Source organism: Pholis gunnellus, assembly GCF_910591455.1.
Source record: "Pholis gunnellus genome assembly, chromosome: 13".
NCBI classification, from domain to species: domain Eukaryota; kingdom Metazoa; phylum Chordata; class Actinopteri; order Perciformes; family Pholidae; genus Pholis; species Pholis gunnellus.
This window is the reverse complement of record NC_136540.1, coordinates 2,440,624-2,458,595: the sequence shown is the minus strand read 5'-3', so window position 1 is coordinate 2,458,595 and position 17,972 is coordinate 2,440,624. Positions and strand designations below refer to the sequence as shown.

General features: G+C 43.2%; 2 protein-coding genes across 3 annotated transcripts; both read right to left on the bottom strand.

Annotated features, from left to right (window-relative positions):
* Window positions 1-464: 464 nt before the first annotated feature.
* Window positions 465-10,687, bottom strand: ddx46 (DEAD (Asp-Glu-Ala-Asp) box polypeptide 46). 2 transcript variants are annotated; one of them, XM_079171949.1, is made up of 23 exons: window positions 10,553-10,687; window positions 10,137-10,301; window positions 9,709-9,831; window positions 9,498-9,585; window positions 9,232-9,400; window positions 8,631-8,926; window positions 8,390-8,500; window positions 8,042-8,207; window positions 7,426-7,546; window positions 7,098-7,273; window positions 6,550-6,671; window positions 5,643-5,721; window positions 4,469-4,551; window positions 4,165-4,329; window positions 3,879-4,041; window positions 3,257-3,450; window positions 2,998-3,135; window positions 2,707-2,856; window positions 2,031-2,258; window positions 1,721-1,939; window positions 1,381-1,525; window positions 1,129-1,202; window positions 465-966 (listed from the first exon to the last, which is right to left on the bottom strand). In XM_079171949.1, the coding sequence occupies exons 1-23, from the start codon at window positions 10,567-10,569 to the stop codon at window positions 919-921; spliced, it is 3,240 nt and encodes a 1,079-aa protein (XP_079028075.1). In that variant the 5' UTR covers window positions 10,570-10,687; the 3' UTR covers window positions 465-918. The 2 variants fall into 2 exon arrangements, with proteins under 2 accessions (XP_079028075.1, XP_079028076.1); XM_079171950.1 differs by having other exon boundaries at window positions 9,709-9,822.
* Window positions 10,688-11,715: 1,028 nt separating this feature from the next.
* On the bottom strand, window positions 11,716-16,222 carry camlg (calcium modulating ligand). The gene is made up of 4 exons (XM_079171955.1): window positions 15,965-16,222; window positions 14,694-15,157; window positions 14,534-14,599; window positions 11,716-13,869 (listed from the first exon to the last, which is right to left on the bottom strand). The coding sequence occupies exons 1-4, from the start codon at window positions 16,098-16,100 to the stop codon at window positions 13,657-13,659; spliced, it is 879 nt and encodes a 292-aa protein (XP_079028081.1). The 5' UTR covers window positions 16,101-16,222; the 3' UTR covers window positions 11,716-13,656.
* Between the last annotated feature and the right edge of the window lie 1,750 nt (window positions 16,223-17,972).

The following is a 17,972-nucleotide window of genomic DNA, read 5'->3' as shown; positions in this document are numbered from 1 at the left end:
ATCAGACCACAAATGAGAGAAGAATTATGCATGTGTGACTGCAGCAAAATAAAGTCAGCTTTGATCTTGAATTTGAGTCGCTAAAAGCCGCTGACTGAAGGGTCGCTCCCCGGACCTTCAGTTAGCGGAGAGGCCACAGGGGGGCGCTAGCTAGCTAGTCAATTCTTGTGCTGTTGCTTTGGTCTGAATCTGTCAGATAACCACGTCTCAAACATTTTAATATAAACGATGGAGGTAATAAAGAGATGGGAAATTAATGTAGAACTAGGAAACAAAATTTACCTGAAAAAAAAACTATATTTACTCATTTATACATCTATATTTACACTTATTTGTATATTTATTGCCTCGTTTATTTATTTTAAGGGCATATTTATTTATTTAATTGAATTATATGGCATTCCATATAGTACACAGTATCCACCAGATTTGTTGAATAAAACAGCTGGACAAACTTATTCATTTATTATTTTATTGTGCGGAAAAGTAAAAACATCTTTCATCTGACTATTTCCTCATAAAGACTATGGCTGGGATGTTGCTTGTACATACAACAGGGTGAAATCTGACCAAAAAAAACAAACAATGAAAATAAATTGTGTCTTACATTTAAAAGACATATTGCAGATAGTGATGGTTCATTGACACCGGAGGTCAAAACTGCATCAGACATTTTGGTATTTATAGTCTGTAGGTATAAAAATCAAGGTAACTCAAATGAAGCACAGAGGAAACTAAGGGGGGGGGGGGGGGGGGGATGACAAATATAAACAAAACCAGACGCTAAACTGAGGTAATTGAATGGAACATTATTAAAAATATAGACTAAAATATTCCTCAACCACTGTGATGAAACTGTAGAGATGACAGGGGACCGTTGAGAGAGGAGAACTCCTCCAGCGAGTCTTTGTTCCGCCTCTACAACACTTTGTACCGGCCTTTGCTCGTCGGCTGGTACGAATTTTGCTGAAAAAAAAGAAGAAGAAAAAGACAATAAGCGACATCTTTTATAGACATTTGCTGAATAACAACCTGCGATGTTTTATGTATCCTGCTCTAGAATACCATGATGACACCAGCATGAGATCCAGTACTGGTTATTGATTTCAAGAGGAAGAAGATACTTACTAATCTGATGAGCTCTTCCTTGATTAACCGCGTAATCTCTGTTTTAGCTTTCTGCACAGCCAGTTCATTTGCACCTAAAAAAAACACAAACATTTATAAAACAGTATTTAAAGTTCTAGCGAAAACACGAAAATAGGAGTGAATTCAGAGCCCAGAGTTAGTTAGAAGGATGATAAAAGAAAGAGTGGGAGTCGCATTTTAAATGAGTAAAATCTCTTAAAATTAACACAAAAATAATTTTGCGACACCTACTTTCAATAGCCAGGTAGATCTTGCGTTCTCCCTCCTTGGGCTCTTTGCCTGGAGGGAAATATGTTCCTCTGATGGTGATGGCGGCTTCAGAGTATTCACCGATCCTCTGCAGAGCTTCTTTAGACGTCACCTTCCACCTGGCCGTCTGGGGAGGGAACAAAATGATGAAACACTCTGCAAGACTTCCTGCTAGATTCTTTCATTATTTACACTCGTCTGATGATGTGCTGTGAGGTCGTTTGCTTGTGTTGCCACTTTTATTAATCAAATGTGGATTCAGATCAGTTATATTATAGTTAAATTAAAACAAGAATCTGCTGCATAACGTTGCGTCACTGACCTGAGGGAAGTCGTTGATCTCCAGCTCCTCCTCGTATCTCTTGACGGTCTCGGCCTGTTCGGCCGCCTGCCGCTCCTCCTCCAGCTTCTCCACGGGGGTGTAGTTCAGCTTGGCGTTGATCTTCTCCGCCAGCTGCTCCGCGATGGTCTTCGCCGACACCGAGGGCGTCATGATGGTGCCGCCCCGGAGGATGGCGTTGGTGGCCTGCTGCATCACGTCCTGCACATGAAAAAGAAAAAAAAAAACAGTTTGACTAAGTACAATACAAGATGATTTTCAGACGTAACATTTTCCTCTCGGTTTAACGTACCTGAGCCTCGGCGCCCAGGTTCTTCTGAGCGTTGATCTTGAGCGCCAGCCTCTTGGCCATCTCCAGTTTCTGGATGTTTCCAGCAGACGGGGGACCGACGCCCGGCATCCCTCCGGGGACCGCTGACGAGGAGGCGGCTGCTCCTGCAGAACCGGAGGCCGACCCGGGAGCGGACAGATCCTTCACCCTCTTCTTGGAGTTGAACATGCTCTCGATTTGCTCCTCGATCTGAGGAAGGTAACGGAAAAGTACGGCATGAGACTCGCTTTGGCATTTTACTTCCTTGCTCTCTCACACAGACACAAAAAGAAGTGGGCGAGTGCGTGTGATGTATGACGTGCTTGTGTGTGGGAGATGCCAGCCTCCACTTTTGAAAAAGACGTTCAAAACTAGTTGTTTTAGAGCATGTAAGAAGTGACGTCAACATAAAAAAAACACCCGTCCTGGTGGTAATTTCACTCAATAAGTCAGTCTGTCAATAATAAATAAATTACGCAGAAATACATAAATAAATCAAGATAAATCAATATTTAAGTCATATCGCCCAGAGCATTTGTAATTGTACCAGGGAGGACAGCACACTCAAGATACCAAAAAAGTAGAAAGATCTTTAATATGATGCTTTCCACGAGCGTGTTGCCAATCCCATGAATATTCAATATCAAATGTTACTCACATCCAGGGCTCCGTCCTCGTCGTCAGAGTCCTGCAGTCCAAGAGCAGCTTTCTGCAACTTCTTTCTCTCATTGGCCAAAGCGTGTTCGGTCTCGTCAAACTTAAAACCTTTTCCTGAGAATCCGCTGCTGCTCTTAATGGTCTTACCCTCCTGCAGGGAGAAAAGAAAAGAAAAAAAATACATTTAATTCGCACATTTGTAAAGCGGTACACTAACTTTCTAGAGTACCTAATTGGGTTTTCTTGCTAATCGAGACACGACACACTCTCCCCGGTTTCCCCCTCATCTCACCGCTTTCTGTTGGTCTTTGAAGGAGGCCCAAAGCTGCTCCAGTTCAGGCGGGACAGGAGAGCCGGACAGCTCCAAAGCTTTGATGATATCTCCAGCATAGCGAACCTGATCATCTGTGATGAAGGTGTAGGCGAAGCCCTAGAAGAAGGAATAAAGACATTTTAAAACCTTTGACTGAGAGCTAACAAGTCTATTTTATATAAAAACAAGCACCGAGAAAACACTCGACACAACGCAAATTCAGTTTTAAGTAACGGACCTTGTTGCCTGCTCGGCCTGTGCGTCCGGCCCTGTGGACGTAGTCCTCGTAGTGGTTGGGACAGTTGTAGTTGACCACCAGGATCAGCTGCTTGACGTCCAGCCCTCTGGCTGCCACGGAGGTGGCCACCATCAGACGACACGCTCCATTCTTAAAGTCGTTTATGACGCTGTCTCTGTCGTACTGGTCGATTCCTAGGAGGACGGCAGTAAAAGGAATATTAAAAGTCCAAATACTAGACACGAGCTACAGTACGGCAGGAGTCAGAGCTGTTGATAGTGAATGTATGTATTGCCAATGCAGCTGTGTGAGACTTAGTACAGGGACAAACTGACCCTATCTGGCTGAAAGTGGAATATATATTACACCTATATCGTGTACATACTTTTTAATATCACAATATTAAGTTGCAAAATGTCATATTTGACTGCAGTTGATCTTATATTGTTTTTAGAGCAGGTTACATGTGATTTGGTGAATGCGAGTAAACAAGATAAAACCATACCCCCAAAATACATACGCAACAAACCTGGAATTCTGGATTAATTAAGAACATTCAAATTGAAGCAAAATCCAACTACCACCAAGTTGTAATCAGTGCATCTCAAATGTGGTTCCATACCTCCGTGCAGCGACATGCAGGGGTACGAGGCCTTCATCAGGTCCTTCAGCAGTGTGTCTGCGTGCTCCTGTTTGTCCACAAAGATGATGACCGAGCCCTTCTCCTGGTAGTGACCCAGGATCTCCAGCAGCTTCAGGAACTTTTTGTCCTCTTCAATCACCAGCTACAGAAACAAAGTGCAAAAAGAAAAAGATGAAGAGAGACGGCGAGAGATGAGTCTAGTCTAGATACCGGGCCGAAAGCAAATAAATCATTTTTCAGTGAGACAGAAGCGTGGATGATTTACCACATGTTGTTCCACATCGGAGCAGACGACACTGCGGCCTCCCACCTGGACCTCGATGGGCTTGCCCAGGATCCTACGAGCCAGCGCCTCCATGGCTCTGGGGAAGGTGGCCGAGAACATGACCGTCTGACGGTCTGGACGCACGTTGTCCACGATGCGCATCACCTGATGGAGGAACCAGACCACAACCGGAGGTTAATGAATTCTGTCTACTCGTTCTCATTTTTCTTATGTTAGTCGACTCCAGATTTATTTGGTTGAGGACAAGCCCTGGTTGTAACGTTTAAATCCGTGCGACACCCACCTGTGGCTCAAAGCCCATGTCGAACATCCTGTCTGCTTCGTCCAACACCAGATATGTAGCTCTGCGCAGGTTGGTGACTCGACCTACACACCGAAGGAGAAGGAGCATGAGGGGAGACGGTTAACTTCAAGAAGAGCCAGTCGTCATACGCACTCTGCCTTCTTCAAACAAACATGAATCAAAACACAAGAGAACCTTTTTTGGGGTATTAGACTACTTGACATTACTCGACAACAAAACAAGGCATCGTTACTTCATAACATTCGTTTGTGGACTAGTTTCAAGTGGCCAGGGTTTTAATTTAACTATATTTTACAGTGTTTTTTAGTTGTCTCTGGTCTTTCGTACCATCTCAGGGGAATGAGGGACCTGTAAAAGTCAGAAAACATCCTCAAGATACAATACAAGAGATGGCGCCCCATCAAGCATTATCTGACCAAGCGCCTTCCCACCTACAAGGGAAACATATTACAGATTACCTCGCATGTGTGGAAACAATAAAAACCCATATATTATAACAGATTCACACAATGAAAGTGTCAGCAAATATAAACAACTACTGCTTCTTTCTTAACACATTTCCAGTATTTCTTCACATTTGTATGCAAATGCTCAGTACAGTACAGGGCTCTACAGTCATATGTATTCCCAGAAGCCACATGAGCTCCAAATTAAAAAACAATAAAAGGGAGACAGGTGAGATATTACGGATGTGTGCTTTGAATATCAAGATGCACGTGTGAGCCTTTTAAATGTCTTTAGGAGAGCGCTAAAAGAACACTGTAGAACCCCGGTTGAGCATTCGGGCTACTCTTACTTAATAGAACATAATTACACATCCTGATACACCCACTTTTCAGTGCGCCTATCAAACAGTGTGATCGTCTCAGGCGTGGAGTCTGAAGAACCACGGAGGCAGCAGCACCGGGTCCACCTACCTGTACTCGCCCCGATCTTCAGGAAACACACCACAGCCTCGCAGAGAAATGACTGATCCCAAGGGCGGTCAAATAATGTCAACAGTTTAGTAAGTGGTACTGACTGGGTTCATTATGTACTTTGTCATATTGTAACATTCATTCCATGCAAGGTAACTGACAAAAAAAAAAGCCCTACAACGCATAGAAACCCTACAAGAACAAAGAAGTGAGAGGGTCAAAGTGGATTAACTCACCGCTGTTGGCCCCCAACATGTCAATCATTCTTCCCGGTGTGCACACGATGATCTCAGCTCCCCTCTTCAGCTCAGCAATCTGTAATCCAACAACACCAACTTAAAGCTACAAGGTTTGTTTATCGTCATTGTGCAACACAGGATTGCGCAGTTTGTAACCTCATATGCTACATAAAGGCTTTTCTCGATGGAAAATATGGTTTTCTTCCCCTCTTCTCCTGACTCTGTAAGTGTTTGATTGACAGATGGTCCATCCAATCACCTGCCATGTATTATTTTAAAGTGCCCGCCCCAATGACGGCTTCTCAGATGGTTCCGTGTAACAAACCATCTGGCGGGTCAGGTTTTACGCAGGCACCTCTTGTCATCAATATCACTGATGCTTTGTAGCTCAAAATGTAATTCCTTTTCCCAAACTAGTGCTGCAACCAATTATCATTTTCATCAGATTAATCAGTTGGGGCTTTTCTTGATGAATGGATTAGTAACCTAAACTAAATTAGGTTAGCTTCATTTTTACTTTACAGGCATGAGAGATTCATTGAATTCCTTACACATACTCTCAGGTCACAGCCGAAACAATAATTGAAGAGATTATTAAATCTATCTTCAATGAAAGGAGAGAGAAGAACAAAAGAAATAAGAGCATCTTCTCCGGCAAAGAGTGGAGTTGCTCTTTAGCACAGATAATGAACCTATAAATGAGCAGGAGGAGGACAAACGGGACACGATGTCCAACTGTGTGAGAACATAATGTTCTACTAAGTCCTTCTGATCTTTGATCGAGGACCGTCCTGCACCGTTAGGTATTATTGTGCACTTTGCTGCTGTGTTAAATGGACTTTGATTGAAAAATCAAGTAAATAAAATTGGGGAAATAAAAAAAAATACATTAGTGTGCGTTTACCTGTTCGCTGATGCCCGTGCCTCCATAAACACACACCACCCGGAGTCCCAGCTGTTTAGAGAACTTCTTACACTCCTTGGTGATCTGCAGAGCCAACTCTCTGGTCGGAGTCATGATTACGGCTGTGGGAGAAAAATCAGGATGAGAAGAGAGAATAAGCTTCTATCTTTTACCATTTTGAACACTTAAGTTTCCACAATATGATTTAAATAAGATTTGACGCCATGTATTTGCCAAGGACATTATAATCGAGGTAACGTCGACTTTAATGACTGGTACGGTGGCTAATAAAGAAGATTAGAAATGCTGTTGAAGAATAACTGCCAGTAGGTTATTATCAGTGGAAATAGATTCTATTTTAGTCTTCCTCTGACCTACATTTGAACCAAGTCTTTGAAAAGAACAAGAGTAGGACATCACAACTTCACCTGCCACCTTTTATTCATTTAGTCATATTTTTCTATTTGAATGTTCTCAATTAAAACAGGAAATATTTCTGTTAATGTCACTGATGGCTAGAGGAAGTATAACAATTATCTATTCCTTACAGATTGGTCCCTCGGACTCCTCCAGGGGCCTCTGGTCCATGATGTGTCGGAACATGGGCAGCAGGAAGGCGATGGTTTTCCCGCTGCCGGTCTTAGCGATGCCGATGAGGTCTCGGCCCGTCATGATGGCGGGGATGGCCTGGGCCTGGATCGGGGTGGGCTTATCGTAGCCGTGCCTGGGTACATTTGTGAGGAAGAAATGAACACGAATATGAAGTGTTTGGTCAGAAAGAATCAAGCGTCATATCTTTTTTTAAAAGGTTATCTTTGTTGCCCTCAAAAAGTTGCAGAGTCCATCACATCCGCGGTCAACGTTGGTCAGACTCACCTCTTCATCGCGGCGAGGATCTTCATAGACACTCCACACTGCACCCAGGTCTTGATGGGTTTGGGACAGCCCTTCCCTTTGACCGAAATGCCTTCCAGTTCCAGCCTGTATGCGTTCACATCTGTGTTGATTCAAAACCGTCCGAGCAGAAACACGTTAGATGGGTAGTGACGGTTTACAAAGACACGTATTCTGAATGGCAGCAAAGGAAGTTTCTCTGGGGAATATAAATGTGCTGTAAAAACTTTAACGTAAATTATTGAATTAACTAAAATTTGCCGCCAGCGGCCGGTAGCCCGCCTTTACTTTGCTACTTTTTTGTTTTTTAAATGTTTCTCATTTGATAACAAACAATACTCAATAGAATAATAGAATCCTTAAAAATGAATGCCGTTAATTAAACCAAAAGACATATTTCATTGTCAACCCTGACAGCTGAAGCCTGTATTTGTTCAGCTAAAGTCACATTCGTACAACACAGATGCAGCCTTTCTATTCAACTCATTAAGTGTTCAGTGCTCAGATATATGTGGCAGTTACCGTATTACAAGTCTCTGTTGTGGGATAAGAGCTAATCGTGACTGAAACCTAAATCTCCCACGTTCGGTTGACTTACCTTCTGGAGTCATCCTCGCGAGCTCAGGGACCTCCACATAGAAGTTTCTGCGGTACGACTCGTACTGGATCTTGCCGTGGTCAACGGGCTCCAGCACCTTCCTCTGTTTGGTCTGAAAGCCCGTGAGAGCCGTCTGCAGATCCACCTCCTCCTCCTCCGACGAGTACTGTCAAAACACGTTGGTTATATTTGGGATCGTTAGCGGCGTGTTCCATCGACAGGAACTTGGCGATATTGTCATTTTGGCCCGATGAGTCTAAATCAGGTTTAATTCACCGGGAAATTTGAAATATTGTGTAACGGGTAACTGAGAGAAGAGCGGTATTGCTTGGGGTAAAAACAACTCACTTCCATCGCATCCTGGTCGTTCTCCATCAGCTCGCCCTTCTTCTTGTGAGTGTTGGGTCCTTTCTTGGTTTTAACAACTGTCATCACTTTGGTTACCGTCATTGCTCCTTTCTGTTAAAGAGAAGAAAACAAACAAGGAGGTCATCAGAGGAAGAAAAACATCCACGACATTGAGTCCAACACTAGAAGATAAACCGATAAGAACAGATGGAAGGTGGTCGTTTCCCCCCCTCAAACTCACCTTATCATTTCCTTTCATGGCTCCCATGTTGAACTTCTTCACCTCCTGTTTCACCTCCTCCATGTAGGCGTCCAGAGGGTCCACGTCGTCCTCCTCTGGCTCCTGCTCCATCAGGGCCTCGCTCTCCTTCTCCTTCTCCTTCTCCTCCTCTTCCTTCTTCTTCTTCTTCTTCTTCTCCTCCTCTTCCTCCTCCTCCTCCTCCTCCTCCTTTATCTCCTTCTCCTCACTCTCTGCCTTCCCATCCCCGTCTTCGTCATCGTCTCCCTCCATCGGAGCGGAAGTGTCCTCGTCGTCGTCTGAAATGAGGAGTCAATTATAAGGCTCTGCAGGTATGTTACTGGTCAAGTGATCGGTTAGCCGATCAAACTATATTTACATTTTCACAATGCAAACAAAACAACTCTATGCTAACCAAGTAAACGACAATAAGACAACCCATCAAATTGTGATGGGAAATAATAATCAATGTTAAGATAATACTATACTAAAATAATAGTAGTTTTGGTACATTTTTGCAAGTAGAGATAATTTGCCTTCTCTACAATAAAGCAACACACATGGGATCAAGCTGTGCTGGTTGTATTTGACGGTGCTTCCTCACCTTCGTCATCCTCCAGGCTCCACTTCTTGCCCTGCTTCATCTCCTCCAGCTCCCTCTTGATCTCGCCGATGTTTTCGATGGCCTTCTTCCTCTGCTCTTCCCTCCACTTCTCCACGCGCTCCTTCCTCTTCCTCATCTCCTCCTCCAGCTTGTTCTGGTCAAAGTCTTGCTGCACGGGCACGGAGAGACAGATCAGAAACATTGCTCCCATCTACTCCTTGTTTTTTTTTAAAGAGGTTAACAAGAAGTGAATATGTGGTACTTACATCCTCAACCTTCTCATCCTCCTTCTCCTCTTTAATCTTTTTCTTTTCAGATAAAGGATCAACATTGTCTTTCTCCTTGCTCCTGGACCTGTAGGGGAAATGACACGCAATAGAATAAAGAGAAAACAGTAGCATGGTTTTGGTTACCAGAGTTGTCAGTTGTGTCTTGAGATGTTTGATTGTATTTTTCTTTTTTTTAAAGAAGTCTCACTTTTCATCCGGCCTCCTGCTCTTACTGGGGCTCCCAGACCTGGACCGCCGTGCTCGGCTCCTGCTGCCAGACCTCCTCCTGTCTCGGCTTCTGGACCTCCTCCTCTCTCTGCTCCTGGAGCGCCTGGCCGACAAAAAGGCAAAATATGAAAACACAAGAGGGAGAAAAATATTGGTCTCTTGTCACTTCAAAGAAGTGTCCCACTTGGTCATACGATGACAGAAAGCGTGGATTTCTTTTAAGAAACGCAAACTAATTCAGACCCTGCTAGTTGTTTATGTTTATTTGTAACTTTTGCGTCCATCAACAGTTTGCCGTTACAATATAAAACTGGACTGAACACAAACATCACAGGTACACAGAGCTCCACGCTCGAAACAGCTGCAGTCTCTCTTTAACAATCTCGAGTTAACATGAAAACAACCCACCGGACTCGTTTCCTGTCTCTGGACCGGGACCTGCGGCGGTCCCTGCTCCGCGAGCGCTCCCTCCTGGTCCGGTCTCGGTCGTCTTTCTTGGATCGTTTGTCCGGTGATCGACTCTTTGATCGGCTGCCTGACCGACCCCGAGACGCGGACCGCTTCCTGTAGTGTCTAAGGAACCCAAAACAGCACAAAAATAAATCACGTCAGCCGATAAACTGCTGATGGTGAACTACACTCGTAGAAAACACATTTTACAGACACACATTAATATATTCCGCCGATATACGAAGATGAACTGTTGGTTTATTTACGTGCTAACGTCTGTACGTTTTTAGCTAGCATGCTAATTGAACGTTACAAGGATTAGCTTAAGTTTAGCAGTCACAGGAGTTTAAATTAACTCGATAATTCAGCCATACCTCGACTCACGTCCCATTGATACTCAACAAGGCTGTATCTTGTGAATAAATAAAAAGAAATAGTTCACGAATAACAACGACTACAGTGCGAATGGAGGGTTGTTTGTGTGTCTGTGAACCCGCACGTTAGAAAACTGCGACAGCTAAAAGTTCACGAACTCGTGCGGGTTGAAAAGCGCAGCGCGCCACCAAGTGGTGGGAGGTCAGAACTACAAGGGCTCGTACGGAAGCCTGAGTGACCTATAGGTGTCGCGAAATACGTTCCCTTGGAGAAGGAATAGAACACACATTAGAACCACAGACCTGTTCCCATTTAAACTTAAATATTTAATTATGATGAAACATCTCAAATCTGAAGACAGTTTAATTTTGGGTAAAAAAAAAAAACGTTTGGAAAAGAAACGTTCATAGGATCTTGGAGGTCACTGCAATATGTTCTTACTTATATAGTACTTATATTTGTTTTATTATTAATACTTTTGCTACATTTACGAGAAAATAGTGAGGAGTAAAAAGTTTGAAATACCATGGTATTTTATGTTTTGCATTAATATACAAACTCAATAATTATTCTTACCTTTAGGGTTTTCTTTTATTATTATTGCTTTTTAAGACTTTTAAGTCGAGTCAATTTCATGCATGAGCCAATATCACAAATTTTCTTTTTTCTTTTATTATTATTGCTTTTTAAGACTTTTAAGTCGAGTCAATTTCATGCATGAGCCAATATCACAAATTTGCCTTAAGGGGGTTTACGCTGCATATGACACACAATGTCTTTAGACCCTCAATTCGTATTTGGAAACACTTAAAATGTTTAACATACTGTTTGCCTAGTGTTTTCCTTTATCATCTCTTCCCTCTATTAAAAAAAATAAAAATAAAATAAAAATACTGATTACAGTGAAACACTCACTTACAAAATATATCTCGATACGTAAAATCATCCTGTATATTATAATAAAATTGATGTTTTTCCGATCTGCATTTCATCAGACAAAATACTACATGTTCAACAACAATACTGAATAACTGCCCAGAACTGGGAACATTTTTTATTTGAATATAGTCATAAAGAGCTACAGCACTAAGCAAATAAAATCCTAAAGTACCGATAACATTATCTCTAAATAAAGTGAGAGTCAAAACAGAGGATGTCACACAAGTAGTAGTATTTATTTGGTATGAATTGTCCGGTTATTTGTATGCTTTTAATCAGAGACGGTTTACATCATGTCAACACTGAATTTGTTACTGAAGTAAGATACTGTAAACATTATCAAAAACAATCAAGTAGGTCAGACAAGTCTCAGGATAAATCACATCAATTCATCTACATGAAAAAAAGAAATTCACATGAATAAATTAATTTGGATGAAATCAAAAGCATGGAGAGAGAACGCCACAGAAGAAGAGAGTATATATGACATATGTATATGAATAAGGCTCGAACCAAGCAAAGCAGGACACGTTACCAGAATTACTCAACACAAACAAACTAACTAACTAACCACTGCCCCGCATTTATCTGCAGCGACATCACTTCCCAAAACACTCCCGCCAAATCACACTTTTCATTACATATACCGTATGAAGTTTACTGCGTTTTTAAGCTCGTAGCCGTGCACAGAAAGAATACACTCCACATTCATAGGGCTAACTGCTGCCTCTGACTTTATAACACGGGTGGATCCCTCTGAACGCTCGGTGACAGATCGCAAAAAGAAAGTAAGCTCTAAAGCACTGCCCATGAGGAAAATCCCGTATCTAGTTCTCTACGTTTCTTTCTAGCTGATTTTATATGTGGCAAAGAAAACGGCCACATGCAAGAACAAAATAGATCTTTTGAGCTCAGAATTAACAAAAGAATGAGAAGAAAACCTCTGAGTCATTAGACTTTTGTTTGAAGAGGAAACTTTTTGTTGGACCTCCACGATGGTCGGATGGTTGGGAGCTCAAGAGCCCCAATAAACCCTTTCACTCAAAGAGTTGTCGTCAATTCACTTACATTTTTTTGTCTTACAAATTATATATGAAGCTTTACCTTTAAAGGTTGCCGTTATCCATCAGGTCATCATCAGAGTTATGTGAACGTTACGCCCCGAAGCTCGAGTTGGGAGATCAACTACCTGCAAAGTCAGACGGCAGCTGAGTCTGCGTCCTGTTACATCGATATTATTCTCTATCTGCTTTTAGTTAACCTGGGTTTTAAAGCAAGACTGTGTAAATATAAAGAATAAATAACGCTTTTTTTTTTTTTACAAATGAAAAGCTGACTTCATAAACAGCAATTTAATACAACCAGAGACCGTGACAGTCTAATGGTGGCTAATGTTTTAACAGTTTTAGTCAACTGGTTGACTTATTGATCTAACCTGTGCTACTGTTGCAATATACATCTTCGCCTGTTACCATGCTCCTGTAACGGCTGCTTGTAGCAGATTAGCCAAAGTTACAGTTTATGTGAATGTCCAATCAGTGTTGTTGGTAAATGTTGTCAGCTGAAGCGATAAAACTCCTCAGTGTGTGCTGTGTGCATGCGGCATATCTTCCACCCTCTCTTGGTTTGACTTCTCACCGTGCTGCAGTGATGTAGAAGCGGACTCAAGGATGTGTCAGTACATCGTGACCTCACTGCTGGGCGTGTTTACAGCGGCAACAACGTCCAACCAGAGAGAGAGAGAGAGAGAGAGAGAGAGGCGGCAGAACACTTTGGTGTTAAGTGACTCCTCAAAGTCCCTGTTTTTACGCACGTGTGTGTCTCTGATGTAATGCACGTTACTGAAAGACAGCTCATTGCATTGAACACCAGTTTGATTGGCATATATTAGCATATGCATCAATATCAGAATGTTTTAAATACTAGTGTTCACTCCGTGAGTATGACATTTATTTCTATTTGTTAGACCCGACAAATAAATATCACTCGGTACGATAAATGCCACTGTACATTGTTTCGCACAAGCAAACGCATGCTGCCGTTCTCTAGAATCTCTGGTCGCATGTAGCTTAGCATTAGTGGAATCCTGGACCCTGATCGTAAGGCAGCAAGGACTCGTCGGTAGACAGAGGGAAGGGGACGACAAGACAGGGGGAAGGGGGTTTTACTGAGATCCTGGCAGTCCATCAGGGGTCTCCGAGCCAACGAGCAGCAGGATCTCGTGCGAGAGGATGAAGGTGAAGAAGTAAACGCAGAGGTCGGCGAAGACGTCGCCCATCCTCCTGTAGGTGTCCATGGAGCGGTTGATGACCTCGGCCGGGATGCCGGACAGCAACAGGGCCGCTGTCAGCACGGTGGTCTGAGCCTTCTTCTCTACCTGGAGGAAGAGGAGCACAATGCAAAGACACTAAGACGCATGGCTGCAAAGAAACTAAGTCTAGATCGGACGCAAATATTGTCAAAACTAATGCCAAGTCTTGTGAGAAACTGTGAACTGGCCAAGATAAAAAGTGCAACATTAGCCAACTGTAATTACGACAAAACCATACTTAAAGTTTAATTTTGTGTCGATTTTGTTGGCCCCTGTGGACAAAACTGGTAGTGTTTCCGAGCACCAGAGTCCCTTTGGAAAACCTCTAATTTTACTGCAGCACAGGTCTGACAGTCTGCTACTCGCAGTCCTGGTTTTGGTTCCCCATCCCTGATCTGGGTCTGTCCATGGTGGGCTGGTCTCTGCTGGAGTCTGAGCTGAAGGAGTTTCTGGTGAACCTGCATGATTTCAGCTGATTTTGCGCTGAATCCGACCCGGTGGGTTATTAAATTGAGACCGTTTCGTAACCAGTTAAAAGTGCCTCACAGTAACTTTGACCTATTATCAAAATCATGCATGTCACCGTTTTCCACAGCGACACCTCCAACTTCACATTGATCATCGTAAATCACGGGTAAAATATAAGAATCCATGTTAGACTCTCTGCACACAGGTTAAATGTGAGTCTAACACTGGGAGAGGGCTCATCAAACATCTAATACAAACTCACCTTTGGAAAGTATTTGGACAGCCCCATGTAGGCCAGTTCGAGGGTCAGAAACGGAGCAAATATTGACTGGAATGAAAGAAATACACAGAAGAAAATCATGTTTCTGGTAGTCAGATGCATTATTAATGGTTTAATTAATATGGGTTGATATCAGACTCACCAGAAACCTGCAGACAAAACCCCGGACGAAAACCGCGAGAAGGATGCTGCCGATGATCCGGAAGATTCTGAAGGGATCAAACTCCTCGGCCTCGGATGCTCCGTCCTCGGCCGGCTTCTCGCTGGCCAGCTGACCCCGCAGTTTCATGGCATCGTCAAAACGGGACAGGTACTTCTGGAGGCCTCGGCGCGGGGAGCCGCCGAGGTCGTCCGCCGCCCGCTCCCCTCTCGGCCTCTGTCGGATCCCCCCGGTGTCGTCTTCCAGGGAGCCTCCCGGCGGCTCGCTGCAGCCCAGCAGCGGTGAGCCCCTCCTCTCTGGCGTGGCACCGTGGGAGCGGCTGCCGAGGCCCGAGGCCTCTGGCGGGAAGGGAGACGGTCTCTGGGAGGATGAGGAGGACGACCACGGCTCCGTCCGGTCGAGATCGAGGTGGAATTGGGGTTCTGCTGGACGCAGGAGCGCCCCGGCTGAGGGTGCAGGACAACAGCAGATTTAACTAGAGCTGGATGTCCATTAGTCGTTATATATTGATTGGTTACATTGAGAACTTGAATGGACAGATGTTATCTATAGCCAATTGTTCTTTCTTATTTGTATTGATCATTTAATCATTTAAAAAAATAGTCAGCTGAATGTTGAAACACAACCATCACAAATTCTCAGAATTCAAGATGGCATATTCAAATCGTTTTTTTTGTGGTCTTATTTTTACCAGATCTTCTACCCAGATCTGGTTCTACTCTACCCAGACCTGGTCTTACTCTACCCAGACCTGGTCTTACTCTACCCAGATCTGGTTCTACTCTACCCAGATCTGATCTTACTCTACCCAGATCTTCAACCCAGATGTGGTCCTATTCCACCCAGACGTAGAGATATGTGTTTTTCACTGGACAGGAAGGTGAAAATGGTAAACTGAAAAGTAACTGCAGCTGTCAGACAAACGTAGTGGAGTAAAAAAGTAGCATCAAATATTTGACTCTGACGTGTAGTGAGTATAAATGTAAAGCTGCATACAAATAAAAGAAAATCAAGTCAAGTATCCCCGAATGTGTACTTAAGAGCATCAGTTGCGTTACATTACACCTGTGTTCATTCTGAACATGAATACTGAAATGTGCACGATGGTAATGTGCCGACCAGTAGCTCAAAACAGCAACAGCAGTAAGACGATGCGTGTGACAGTCACGACCACGTGTCTCAAACAGAAGAAAAAAAGACTATTTTTGAACATCGATGCGGTGTGAAAACCTGGATCGGTCATGACGTCATACCGTTGTTCTCGGACTCGTTTTTGGTGAAGCCCACGATCCTGTTCATCCTGTCCTCTGAGTTCATGAGCAGCTTCCTCCTGCGGATCTCTGCCCTCCTCTGTGCCGCCGACAGAGCGCCGGAATCTCCGGACTCCATGTTTTGAAATATAATAAATTAGCAATCAACTACAAAGTATATTCACTGAAAAAGATAGCGATTCAACGGCAACATAAACCGCAACTCCCCCCCACCAGGATCACCGAATTACACGGAATGAGTGCGAGCGTTGTTTGAGGACAGAGGACGCACAGTGATGACGTCACCAACGTGTTAAAAAAAAAGCCCTCGACGCTGACCTGCAGGAAACATGATGGGTCTTAATAAGGGCCTTTCTCAATATGCGTTCTTGTCTATATTGACAATATATATATATAAATAAATAAATATATATAAATATGTATATATAGATATACAATATATGTGTATGTACTTGTGTTCTCGTGGACTTGTGAGGATTATAATAATAGTTTAAATTGGAAACAGTAAATAAACTTGAAGGAACTCATTATTTTCTCTCAGTATTGGCAAAACTCAAGATTTTTTATTTGAATAATTTTTGTATTTAATTTTTTTTGTGATCTTTTGCAGTGTACACTTTAAAGCTGTACATTAACCTAATCTGCATGTATTTAGATTGTGGGATGAAGCAGGAGAGCCCGGAGAAAACCCACGCGACACAGTATGTGTCATCATCCACCCATTCACAAACTGATGGAAGGGGCTACCATGCCACCTGCCCATCAGGACGAACTAACGTTTAAACACCGTAGGCACAGCTACGGGATGGGGTTAAGTGTCTTGCCCAACGACACATCGACATGCGACTAGCAGAGCGTGGGATCATAAAACAAACCTAGAGATGCCTTCAGCCTTACATAAGAGGACACGTCGGACAGATCTCTTTGCAACCAAAGATTCAATTTATTTTTTTACTTTTTCAATCATTGCACTAAAATTATGAAGACATCTGTCTTGTTCTTTGGTAACTTTTTTCTTTACAGGTACATGATTAATATAAGATATATCACTACTTTTAAGGCAAATAACTCACATTTCTTTAAATTCAGACAGAGACCTGAAGCTTTTTAAAACATATCAATCATTTTGATTGCAGGTTTTACCTGTAAATCATTTTTCCAAGAATGTGTTTTTCACTGAATTAGCTGATCTGGAGATATTTGGAGTATGGACATAATGATATAGGACGATGGAAGTTCCATGACGCACTTCCATCGTCATGGAAGTGCGAGACTAATGTGTCGAGCTCCTCCAGGAACTCACCAAGAGGCCCTGGTGGGCGATACACAACAGCAATGGTGAGCTTGACTGGATAAGTGACAGTAACAGCATGAAATTTGAAAGAAGATGGGAAGAACCTACGCTGACGACACCCAACTCTACCTCTCCTCCAAGACCATCACCTCAGTCACCCACTCCACTCTCACCACCTGTCTCACTGATATAAAATCATGGATGCAACAGAACTTTCTCAAACTCAACTGCAATAAATCTGAATAACTTTTTTGTCCCTCAAGATGTAAAGCACATTACATTTCTTTTTTTCAGAGAATTTCACATTCAATGAATGTAGACTAAACCGGATCACCCGGAGAACATCCTAACATTACCTTCACCCACTAGACACCGACCCTCTCTCCGCGCCTGCAGACTTTGCATATGGCTTGGCCCACAGACGAGAAGAACATGGAGAAGCAGCCGGTCTTCTGTTTTGGTGTCATCAAGTGGCGTTTGAGAGACGTGGCGATGTAGTCGTCATCTACTGGGTCCCCTATCTTCAAAGAGACCATCACAATAAGTTTACTGCCCATCTTCTTGCACAGGTCCTTGAAAATCCACTTGTCGAGGCCCTTGAAAGTTTCTGGAGTGACCTCAAAGTCGACACCCTCAACTTTGGCCCATATCCTTTCAAACGGACGCTGAACCATGGCCTCACGTTCCTCACGTTCC

Coding starts and splice junctions, on each gene's coding strand:
- ddx46 (XM_079171949.1), bottom strand. Junction 7,274..7,425: donor ATCCTCGCCGCGATGAAGAG/GTGAGTCTGACC, acceptor AAATGTACCCAG/GCACGGCTACGATAAGCCCA. Junction 1,940..2,030: donor ACCTGGGCGCCGAGGCTCAG/GTACGTTAAACC, acceptor TTTCATGTGCAG/GACGTGATGCAGCAGGCCAC.
- camlg (XM_079171955.1), bottom strand. CDS start 16,100: ATGGAGTCCGGAGATTCCGGCGCTCTGTCGGCGGCACAGAGGAGGGCA. Junction 14,600..14,693: donor GTTTTGTCTGCAGGTTTCTG/GTGAGTCTGATA, acceptor CTTTCATTCCAG/TCAATATTTGCTCCGTTTCT. Junction 13,870..14,533: donor TGTCCAAATACTTTCCAAAG/GTGAGTTTGTAT, acceptor CTCTTCCTCCAG/GTAGAGAAGAAGGCTCAGAC.